We start from the raw sequence: 12104 nt of genomic DNA, 5'->3' as shown, positions 1-12104 counted from the left end.
TGATTTGGTGTATGCTAATTAAAAACTTGTTTGTTAAGAATTGTGTTGAGTAAACAAAAAACACTCAAAAGCAGATAACAGGTGTTTACATTGGATCGAATTTGGGTAGCAACAAACCGACATTAGTGTGATTATGCTCCTAATCATGGAGATTAAGTGTAATGAGGAGGGAGGGTAAAGGCAGAGATGAAAGCAATCACCATTAGTAAAATTGACTGGTTATTTCAGTCTAATTGATAAAAACCAAGTTGAGCCACAAAAGCACACCAAAAGGAAACCTCCCACATGACTGAAGCTCCTTCTCTTTTCTCAAGCCAACACCAGGCAGCTAAATGAACATCATACATTACACTGTAAATCACAAGGTTATTCCAGGTAAGATAGTTCTTCCGATCCAAACTAGCCCTACTCCTCTGCATAAGATGATTGTTTCCATCCACCGTAGCCCTCCTCGGAACCACCATATTCCCCAGATGGACCGTCATTTTGCTGCAATAAGGAATGCAGTCAGAGTAAAGACACTAACAATGGAGGTGCAAAAAATTGCTTTAGCAGTGATGTTCAACACAACAATCATACATTGAAAACTTAAAAGTTTCCAAAAAGGACAAAAGTAAATTGAAAGCACCTCAGGCTCAGGGGTGAATCTGAGTCCAACTTTAATCTCTCCACGGTATTCCTTGTCCTGATTGACAACATTGTATGCAGTTGGTGGAATGCTACCTTCAGTGAACACTGGCTCTAATGAAATACTGCATGCAACCATGGATAAGTTAGACATGAAAGATGAAACTACAAATTATACTCTTTTCACCAGAGAATATATCACAGATTATTGAACTGTTAAAACTCAAAACCTAGTTTCCGAGGTTGCAAATTGCTTTCAAGTGACCGAAAAACGAAAAAAATACTCACTTTGCTTCTCCAACAAAATCATCTGCGCTGAAATTATCCTTATCCATTATTTTCAAATGAAGTTCGGAGACATCATCAGAGACTGAAAATACAAAGGTTTCATTCCATTCTGGTGCAGATCCTTGCCCTGCATGTACAATTTTGTTCTTAACACAATTCATTGAAAACTGCAGGCACCAATTTAAGCCATTGTTCTTCCAAAAGTTAAACAATTTCTATTGCAGGGGGGATGTGCACAAAAGATGAAGATGGCTAGAAGTAGAAATGTACCTGAGACCACATTGCTTTTCTTCTCTTGGGTCCTTAGAGTCAAAAGGACATAGGGATCCATGTCAGCTGCTCATAAAGCATTCAACCCATGTCACACATACATAATTAGCAAATTCAGAAACTTAAAGCAGAAAGATTAAAAAGCATAACAGATTTATATCAAATTCTTTGTGGATCCAAATATGTTGACCAAAAAAAGTATCAATAAAAATCCTGATTTAGCTTAGCATAGTTATGAGATACGTAAATCCAAGCACACACATGTCAAAAGTAGATAGATCTTTTCTCCTCAACTTAAATTTGCTAAGGATCTATGCAAAAGCGAATGAGAACTTTCATTGATTCTTTTGATTTTGGTTAGTGCATCAAAGATTCAACTTTTTACCCACACAAATACACACACACATATATATAGACACACACATGAGAAAACAGGGACATCAAGCTTTTAAAAGTCAGGCAAAAACATTCGTTCAGATATAAGACAAAGCTAGCAAAGAATTGAGATCCATAGAAGCAACCCAAAAATTGTGTTTGTACAAATAATACAGAAAATGATCAGCTGGCAGATCGAAGATCCTTAACACAGACACAGAGGGAGAGAGATAGTTACCCAGAAAATCATTGTTGTCAAGGCCTTTGGCATCAACAAGAAGAACTTCAAGCGTTCCCAGAGGCATGTTTGGATCGGTTGAAAATTGAAATCCAAAGCAGGAGAGAGAGGGAAGATGGAGCAGTCTACAAGTTAAGTTGCAGTTTTCTGAGCTGGAAACGACTTAATGAATTCATTTGCCTGTCAGCTATTTAAATAGCTTTCTTAGCAGTTACTAGTTACTAGTGACAGTTACCAGTTGACTTGTTCAGTTCTGTTTCCGTAATGTGTCATGTTATTTTCAACTCTTAAACCCCTCAACGTTAAATTAATTTCTGCTGTTTAGATCTTAATTACACTCACAACATTCTGTAATCTCTATCGCATCTTATATGTGGCTAGTCAACCAACACATAGTCACCACTTTGTTGGAAAAGATTTCGATTTCAAATTCTATGAACAAAAGGATATATATGTAACTCAAAAGACGTAATCTTTGAGTGGTGCTTGTGGTAAGAGCACTTACACTTACGACAAGAATTCAACTATTGTATTTACGATTGTTTAAATAAAAAGAGCATACATAAATTTGACCCTGGAATAATTACAAAAAGAAAAAGAAAAAGAAGAAGAAGAAGAAAAGATCGATTCCAAAACTAGAGGAGTTTCTTCAATTGAATTTTAATGTTGGCTTTGATTGTTAAACTGAAGTTGAAGGAAATAGGCAGGCCATTTTGACCCAATGGTAACATGCATAACAAGTTATTATATTACGGATGACTAGATGGGTGCTGAAAACTTGTTTGTTAAGAATTGCGTTGAGTAAAGAAGAAACACTCAAAAGCACATGCCAGGTGTTTACATTGAATCGAATTTGGGTAGCAACAAACCGAAATTAGTGTGATTAGATGCTCCTAATCATGGAAATTAGGTATAATGAGGAGGGAGGGTAAAAGCAAAGATGAAAGCAATCACCATTAGTAAAGTTGACTGGTAATTTCAGTCTAATAAAAAACAAGTTGAGCCACAAAAAGTAGAACCAAAAAGGAACCCTTCAACATGACTAGCAAAGCTCTTTATTCTTTTTACCCATGTTAACACCATGCAGCTAATTAAGTAATCAATAATACATTATTACACTCTTAATCCCAAGGTCATACTCGGTGAGAAGATTCGTTCCATCCGCCATAGCTTTCTTCGGCTTCCGATGATTCTGTCCGTCCACCACCACCACCATAGCCCCTGCCACGTCCACCACCATAGCCCCCGCTGCCACCATCACCATAGCTGTCGCCGCCACCAGTACCATAGCTGCTGCCACCACCACCATAGCCGCTGCCGCCGCCACCACCACCACCATAGCTGCCGCCGCCGCCACCACCGCCATAGCCTCCGCCGCCGCCACCACCGCCATAGCCTCCGCTGCCGCCACCACCGCCATAGCCTCCACTGCCGCCACCACCATAGCCACCATCACCACCACCACCGTCACCACCACCACCATAGCTGCACCACCCCGTCCACCACCATAGACTCCACCGCCACCATAGTCGTCACCGCCGCCACCACCACCACCATAGCCGCCCCCACGTCCACCACCATAGCCACCACTGCCACCACCACCATAACCATCGCCACCACCATCACCATAGCCGCTGCTGCCGCCACCACCACCACCACCATAGCTTTCCTCTCCTTTATGTGATGATCCTTTCCTTCCACCATAGCTCTCTGAGCCATCACCGTAGTCTCCAGAACCATGGCTGCCTCCCTGCAATAAACAAAACACATTTATGAAAAGGCTAAAGCTATGAAAAGATTGAAAGCATACCAAAAAGTGGAGCAAAGGAGCAGTGAGCTTTTGATGGATGAGTAACAATATCTACCTCAGGAGTGAAAGTGAGGCCAACTTTAATCTCTCCGTGATATTCCTTTTCTTGATTGACAACATTGTATGGAGTTGGTGGAAGGTTTCCTTCAATGAAAACAGCCTCTAAAGGAACGCTGCATGCGACCATATATAGATAAGTTAGAGTAGCTATTAAGTATTAGAATGCGAGCACCCAACTCAAAATCAACCGTGAATAAGTTGAGAGGTCCGTGACTGAATGAGTCATCTGTCAATAACCCGTACCCAAATTTTGTAACGAGTAAATACACATTTGATACTATGAATTTTTTTTAGCACTAATCTAGATTCTAGGTTGTTTGATATATAAAACCACATAGACCAGTTCAGTTGGGTCACTTCATCTAATAGCTTAAGTTTTGAAGAACCAAACAGGGCTCGCCTAGCTGCAGACTTTTTTGAGAAACCTTATACAAATTAAAGGACAAAAAGAAAAGAACTCACGTTGCTTCCCCAACAAAATCATCTGCACTGAAGCTATCTTTGTCCATTATTTTCAAACGAAGTTCATCAACCTCGTCGGAGACGTTGAATGAAAAGGTTTCATTCCATTCTGGCTCAGATCCTTGCCCTGCATTGCATGTACAACATTTTCAATTACAACACAATTGTTTGAAAACCACTTAGACCATTTTCAAGTTGAAACAAATGCATGGAATGATAAATAAGAAAGATACGGCTAGCTAAAAGAAACTGTACCTGAGACGATAGTGCTTTTCTTGTCTTGGGTCCTTACAATTAAAATGACATAGGGATCCATGTCAGCTGCCCATGAAAAGCATTCAATTCAACCCATGATGCAGAGCAGACATATATAATCAAACATCATATTATATCAAACTATTTACAGACAATGCCAAACCCCACCAAACACATATATAATGTATGATTGTTTACACTGCTCACAAAATGTGACAGTGACATAAAAAGGCCTAGCTGTAATTGAAAATTGAGAAAAATTAAAAAAGGAAATCTGCTAACTAGAAGAAGAGTACTAAAAACAATCATAAGGAAGTAAAAAAAACTGATGATGTCAGTAAATGATCATGTCCTTTGTTATTCACACAAACTTCAAATTATGGGGATTTGTTCTGAAATCCGTGGTTATGTTTATACATGTTCAAAGGGTTGTGAAAGGAGAAGAAGCGTCACCGCCCCTGTCTGGATCAATTACGAGATAATTGAAGCCAAATACCGACATATATATATCAAAAAAGAAAATTAAACCAATTAGATGACATAAACAACATAGTGATGAGGAAAAACAGGACCAGGGAAAAAAATAGATAGATACTTTATACATGACTTAAAATTACTACCGATCAATGAAGAGGGATTGTTTTGCTGGTACTGATCAATCAAAGATCCAACATTTTACAATCAGAAACATACATGTATGCATGAGAAAACATGTTCATGAAAACCCAGAAAAAAAAAAATCATGTAACAGCTAGCTAGGCATTAAGAAATATATACACAAAGCAAATTAAGAATTCAGATTTGAGATCGAGCAGAAAGCAACAATGCAATGCAACCCAGAAATCATTTCTCATGTGTCAATTAATATAAAAACAATATTGGCCTTCATAGATCAAATTAATAATCTTATTGATCCAATATTGTTCATATAAAACAGAGAGAGAGAGAGAGAGAGAGAGAGAGATGTATATATAGAGTTACCGAGAAAATCATTGTTGTGGAGGCCTTTGGCACTGACAAGAAGGACTTCGAGCGTTCCATGAGGCATGTTTGGATTGGAAGAAACTATGAACACAACACAGACATAAAGAGAGAGGGAGAGAGAGAGAGAATGATAGAAGAAGGAGAAGGTACAAAGTCCGGGACGTTTTTAATTGCATATAAAGACTAATTAGGATACGACAGGTTCCTGATGTTGGGTTCCATAATACGACATGTCATCGTTTTCAACTCTTAGTCCCGCCATAAAACGTGGAGAGAAGACGCGTATCTGTTTCTCATTTATTATTCTGGCATGTACTGTACAGGGCACGATCAAAATCTGTTAATTCAGGAAAACAACTAATCGCTAATAAATTTTTACATTTTACCTTTTTTGGCAAATGCCAGATAATTTGTTACTAATTGCAGATTTGTTGCATTTTGGCACATCTTTGGTTTCATTTACAAAACCGAGGCATTTTTCGAGTCTAGCCGCACGGCTATACTATTTACACATGTAAAAAAGAGATTGTGTGCCCACGTGTCAAAAATAGTATTATCGCTCGGCTATTTATTTTTTTATAAAAAAAATTACGTCTCGCGCGGCTATACTATTTTTTTAAAAAAAAAACTATAGCCGTGCGGCTATACTATTTATACATAAAAAAGACGACCCTCCTGGCTAAAACCGGGTATAGTCGCCACGTGTCAAAATAAGTATCGTCGCGGCTATACTATTTTGTTAAAAAAAAGTATAGCTAAGCGGCTATACGGTTAAAAAACTAGGATAGCCCGTGGTGATACTTTTTAATAAGACAGAAAATTCTAGGTATAGCCGGGGGGCTATACGATTTTTTAAAACAAAAAACCGAGTATCGCCGACCGGCTATACTATTTATACATGTAAAAAAAAGATGGCCTCTATTGCGATTTGGCCCCCACGTGTTTAAAAATGTTATAGCCGTGCGGTTATACTATTTTTTTAAAAACATTTAAAATCAAGTATAGCCGTTATACGAAAAATCAGGAACCACCTGGTATAGCCGCTCGGCTATATTATTTATACCTGTAAAAAGAGAGGACCCCTATTACGATTAGGCGCCTACGTCTCAAAATACGTCTTCGGCTGGAAAATCTTTTACTCGGTTTCATAAAACGACGTCGCGGAACTGGCATCACAGCAAAGCTACGGAGCAATCTCTCTGAGCTCGCAGTACATGATGATGATGAAGAGGCAGGAGAAGAAATTCGAAGGTAGAACTGAACGCTTTGCTTTAATATCAGGCAGAGTTAGAATATGAACCTATTTCCTTTTGTTGTTGTTGCTTGTTTCTGTTTGGTTGCTGAGAAATGGTGAAACAATAAAGGAATATTCAGAGTTAAACAAAATACCCATTTTCAGACAGGAGAGCTATTGCGAAGCTATGAATTGGGTTTTCAGATACAAGTGAGGCTAGGGTTTTTCTTATGGCAATGGTGTAAAAAAGGCCAAGACTTTCGGACAAAACTGTAAAACAATAAATACAAATATTTGAGATTTCGAAGAGATAGAGAATGGGGTTTTAGAGAAACAAATGGCGAAGAAGAACTGAAGAAGGCTCTCTCTCGGGCTTTTGAGACTTTGACTCTGAATCTTCGCTGATGACGACGATGATGCCTCTGTTGCTTCCTCTGTTACTAGTAAATTATTATAAAATTATTTTCTATATTTTCCTATTTTAGTTCTGATTTTGCCCTTCTTTCTTCGTCTTTGATTTTAATAGAATGCTGAAAAATGGCGACTTTAGGGGGGGTAGATTGGGGATAAAGCTGGGATAGGATACCCTAATTAAGCAGTAAGTATCGCCGCGCGGCTATACTATTTTCTTTTAAAAAATTTTAAAAAATGTATAGCAGCCCCGGCTATACTATTTTTTAAAAAACCAGAAAAAGCTGGGTACCGGCCGGCTATATTTAAAAAAAAAAGGACTCCCTTGTGATTAGTACCTACGTGTCAAAACCGTATAGCCGCGCGGCTATACGATTTTTAAACAAACAATTTAAAAATCAAGTATAGGAGCGGCTATACTATTTTTTAACAAAAAATGGGAAAAAAAAATCAAGTTTTGGCATATCATTTGTTGAGAACGTAACCCACCGAAATTTAATCGAACAGAATTAAGACCGTAATAACATAAATTTGCAGTAAGTGAGCTCCTCCATTTGGACTTGTATGTGGGTCGGGATGAGGCCAAACACACAAACAACTAAAACAGGTCTTTGAATACAAAATCTTTAACCAACACTGATGATCAAATTTCTTTCCTGAAAATATCTTGCCATGAGATTTGAATTTAGAACTTTCTTTAACAAGTTTTTGCTGATTATGTTAACCCCTTGTTAAATGAAAGTTTCAATACATATGTTAATAATACTTCATTAAAAGCCAGAGAAGGCTCCAGCAGCACCAAACAGGAAGTTGCAAGAAGAAGCATACAAGGAAGGGGAGAACCCCAGAGCAATACAAACAAATCACAGGGAGGCCAAAGATACCTCCCAGGAGATAGAAACTAAATACAACCAGTAAACGTAACTAATAGCCAAATCTAATTACTAGAGGCAACCCGTCCTTAGCCAAAACCCGAACCATAGAGGGAGGAGGCTGTGAGGCCCAACGCAAGGTTCGCACCCTCATATTTGATGCAGCAGCATGCGCAGCTGATTTGCTTGGCGAGATACTTCCCATTTGACTGAGGTAACCATGAAGAGAGTCTATCTCCAAGATAATAGGGATGATTCTCCAATTGCCGCGCAGATTTTCGTTCCTCATACAAGTGACAACATCCATTGAATCACTTTCAAGAATGATTTCCTGACAATTTTTCTCTTTGGCTAGAATCAGCCCTAAAACAGCTTCCGCTTCCACTTTATTGCAGAGTTCCGGAGAGTAGCCTTACTCATACCAGCCAACAATCTGCCCCTAGAATCACGCAAGCAGCAGCCCACACCACCCCGCAGATTTTCGTTCCTCATACATATGTTACCCTTATGTTGAAAAGACAGCTAAGGAAGGAGGACCAACTGAAATTAAAACCATCAAATTTGATTTTCGCTCTCTTACCAACTAATATCCAACTATTTTCATCCTTCCTTCCTCACTAATCTTTTTCATCACGTAATCTTAGTTTGAAAGTGCATTTGGTGGGGCAAGCAACTTGATCTTAAAAAGAAATCATTCGTTGGGAGAGCCTTAGATAAGGTCGCATGCGTATAGGCATGAATTTTAGAGTGCAAACAACATCTCCCGTAAGAAAACAAGTAAATTTAACTGAATATTTGAAATCCACTAAGTAGGTTGAGGCACAAAAATATCAGTCTAATAACTGGAATACACAGAAAGGGAAACTCAAACAGGATTGATGCTCTTAATTCCAACGCCAAGCAGCTAAATGAGCATCATACATTTCATTGCAAATCACAAGGCCATTCCTAGAAAGATGATTCTTTCCATCCACCATAGTTCTCCTCAGCAGCATAGTCTCTGGAACGAAAGCTGTTTCTCTGCAACAACAGATTAATAGATCGATTGATTCACAGGGACTAAAAATGTAGTGTAACATTGTGTTAATTGTGATGTTCAACACAGCCACCAACAACCACACAATAGAATGCTGACTCCTGACTACAATAACTCTAGTCCAATCAAGAATAAAAGTTCTGTTAAAGTTTGATAGGTAAAATATAAAATACCTCAGGCTCGGGAGTGAATGTGAGTCCAATTTTGATCTCTCCGTGATAATCTCGGTCCTTGTTGACAACATTGTACATAGTTGGTGGAAGGCTTCCTTCAGCGAACAATGGCTCTAAAGGAATGCTGCATGCCGCCATAGATAATCACACATCTAATTATAACACATTTTACTTAATATAACCAGAGAGAACACTAGAACAACGTCGAAATAACTTTTAAGTGACCTATACAGATGAAATCACAAAGACAAATTAGTACTCACGTTGCTTCCCCAACAAAGTCGTCTGCAGTAAAGGTATCTTTGTCCATTATTTTCAAACGAAGCTCTGAAACATCCTCTGAGACTGTAAACAAAAAGCTTTCATTCCATTCTGCTTCATTTCCTTGCCCTGCATGTACAATGTTTCTAATAACAAAGTTCATACAAAACTGCACGCACGCAACTTAACACATATAGTTCACCCGAAAGTTAAAACAATTGGATGGGAATGTGCACAACAATGAAATATGGCTAGAACACTGTTACCTTTGGCCACATTGCTTTTCTTCTCCTGGGTCTTCACAGTGAAAACGACATAGGGATCAATTTTAGCTGCCACAAAGCAGTCAACCCATGACATACATGAGCATATTCAGAAATCTAATGCAGATAAATTTTAAAAGTGAATATCGTGTTTATAATGAACTGTATCAATAGACGAAGTGCAGCTTACAGAATCTTGATCACAGTTAAACTGGCTTTTTTGAAAATGTATTATATTCATCCCAACAAGAAAAAAAAGTATACTCTTCTTGACTCTGCCAAACACCTACATATGTTTTTTATATTGATCTCAGAATTAATAATGAGGAAATGATGATCAGATGGACTGCTATATGCCATAAAGATCATGTCTTTTTTTAAAAATAAAATTGATACCAACAGTGGCCGGATATTAACTAAACCCAAAATACCCACATATCAAAAAACAAAAACAAAAATGAATTAGACATAAAGATCAGATGGGTTGAGGAAAAACACCAGTGAAAAATTAGATCTTTTCTACATCACTTAAAAAATTACTGTGGATCAATGAAAAGGGTTTAAGCAAAATTCATCGATTTCTTTACTTTTGAGGGTACTCATCAAAGATTCAACTTGATTTTTACACTCACAAAATGCAGAAACGAAAAAACATGGTCATCATCAAGCCTTGAAATTGACAACATTGAGCTCAGCTGATATAAGAAGCAAAGAATTCAGATCTACAGCTGGTAAATCCGAAAACAACCAAGCAACCCAAAATTCATATTTCATGACTTACATAAAATTACCAACAGAACTTAATGTGAAGAATTCAAGATTCATAACATATAAATACAGGGGAAGAGAGAGAAAGTTACAGAGAAAATCAGTGTTCTTGAGGCCTTTGGCTTCAACGAGAACGACTTCAAGCGTTCCCAGAGGCATGTTTGGTTTGGAATTTGGACGAAATTCAATTCACAGGAAGAGTCTGAGGCAGAAGAAGAGGAAAAGATGGTGTGAGTGATTTAACCAGAGCAGTGCACGACTGGTGCAGTTTTGTAAGAAGTTGATGCGACAATTAGACGACGATTTTCTGACTTGCTATATTAAATAGTAAGTATTTTCTTACCACTTTTACCAAAAGCCCCCGGCAGAATTGAAGTTGACGGGGCTTGTAATTGTAGATTTCTACTATACGACATGTCACTTTCATTTCTTCCCTTTATGTCAATTTGAGTTTGGTGATGATTTGGTTGGAACTGCATGACATGTATCTAACTCAAATTATTCCATATCCTGCCATGTAAGATCCACTGTAAAAAAGCTTTAATATATATAACATTTTGAGTCATAATAAAGAAAGGATCATAGAGACTTAGATCAAATATGAACCTTGTAGTATCGTTGTGTGAATCTTAATATACCTATGTGTGAATTTTACCTTATTATATTTGAATGAATTTTTTAGCATGTCACGAGACAATAAGGTATTGTCATGTGACCTATCTAAATATTTGACATAGAACTACCACCAAAAAATAAAAAATCACTATTTTTTAATGAATTAAAATCCTTTTATAAGGTAGGAGAGTACTTCAAAACAAGCAGCTACTTGGTGATTAAAACCTTTTATTTATATTTGAAGCAAAACAATTGCCACCATAAGTTTAATATAAAATTGTTAATTGAATAATGACTAAGTAATCATGTGGTAGTAGTGGTAGTGATGGAGTGGAGGTGGTGGTGGTAGGGATGGCAACATAACCCTTCCAACTACTGTATGCTAGATACATACCTAACTACTCTTAAGTCTTTACTACTAAAACTCAAATTTAAAACAGGATGCCATATAAGATTTGTCCTAGTATTATTAACTAAATTACTATACATGACATTTACCTTCATATTTATTTAGGTTTTTTAGGTTTTAGACATAAAAAAAATTTCACTTTTGGAAAAAGCCAAAGTTTTTCAAAAAAGACAAAAAAACCACTCAACTTTCAAATCAAAGACATGCAAATGCATTGGATTCCTTAGGAAATCTAAAAATAAATAAGGGCATTTTCGTCCATTTTTGCTTCTTTTAAAATTTTTCTCTCTTCTTTTGCTTTTTCCAAAATGTCCCTTTATTTTCAATCATGTCATTAACTGCCTTAATTATAATTAATTCTTCCTATTAATAGCATATCAAACACCTCATTTCTTTTGGTTGGCACTACTCCCTCTAACCTATCGGCAATTTCTTTAAAAAATTGTACCAAAAAAAAAACCCCCCTAAATTACTTATCCAATAAATAATGTACCTATAAAAATAATATAAATATCATATTAAAAAAAAAAAAAAAATAGGAGGTACATTATTTAGAGAGAAAAAAAAAGTAGGTACATTAATTAGAGAAAAAAAAGGGACATTGTTTTTTGTAAAAGAAGTAATAGGTACGTTATTTTTTTCAACATAAAATTGTATTACTAAATTTATAAAACAATAATATAATAGATAATT

At 37.0% G+C, this 12104-nt stretch overlaps 3 protein-coding genes across 3 annotated transcripts; all 3 read right to left on the bottom strand.

Annotated features, from left to right (window-relative positions):
• Positions 1 to 202: 202 nt before the first annotated feature.
• On the bottom strand, positions 203 to 1966 carry LOC103331865 (elicitor-responsive protein 3-like). Its single transcript, XM_008234536.2, has 5 exons — positions 1799 to 1966; positions 1186 to 1251; positions 916 to 1042; positions 629 to 752; positions 203 to 489 (listed from the first exon to the last, which is right to left on the bottom strand). The coding sequence occupies exons 1-5, from the start codon at positions 1863 to 1865 to the stop codon at positions 406 to 408; spliced, it is 468 nt and encodes a 155-aa protein (XP_008232758.1). The 5' UTR covers positions 1866 to 1966; the 3' UTR covers positions 203 to 405.
• A 761-nt stretch (positions 1967 to 2727) lies between these two features.
• Positions 2728 to 5527, bottom strand: LOC103331911 (uncharacterized). Its single transcript, XM_089053641.1, has 5 exons — positions 5367 to 5527; positions 4386 to 4451; positions 4131 to 4257; positions 3664 to 3781; positions 2728 to 3548 (listed from the first exon to the last, which is right to left on the bottom strand). The coding sequence occupies exons 1-5, from the start codon at positions 5431 to 5433 to the stop codon at positions 2898 to 2900; spliced, it is 1029 nt and encodes a 342-aa protein (XP_088909767.1). The 5' UTR covers positions 5434 to 5527; the 3' UTR covers positions 2728 to 2897.
• Positions 5528 to 8655: 3128 nt separating this feature from the next.
• LOC103331864 (elicitor-responsive protein 3-like) lies at positions 8656 to 10680 on the bottom strand. Its single transcript, XM_008234535.3, has 5 exons — positions 10480 to 10680; positions 9623 to 9688; positions 9359 to 9485; positions 9096 to 9219; positions 8656 to 8906 (listed from the first exon to the last, which is right to left on the bottom strand). Exons 1-5 carry the CDS (start codon positions 10544 to 10546, stop codon positions 8835 to 8837), a joined length of 456 nt encoding a protein of 151 aa, XP_008232757.1. The 5' UTR covers positions 10547 to 10680; the 3' UTR covers positions 8656 to 8834.
• Positions 10681 to 12104: the final 1424 nt, after the last annotated feature.

Source organism: Prunus mume, linkage group LG5 (assembly GCF_029339155.1).
Source record: "Prunus mume cultivar Tortuosa linkage group LG5, ASM2933915v1, whole genome shotgun sequence".
Taxonomy (NCBI): domain Eukaryota; kingdom Viridiplantae; phylum Streptophyta; class Magnoliopsida; order Rosales; family Rosaceae; genus Prunus; species Prunus mume.
The sequence above is the reverse complement of the archived record's forward strand: the minus strand, read 5'-3'. Positions and strand labels throughout refer to the sequence as shown.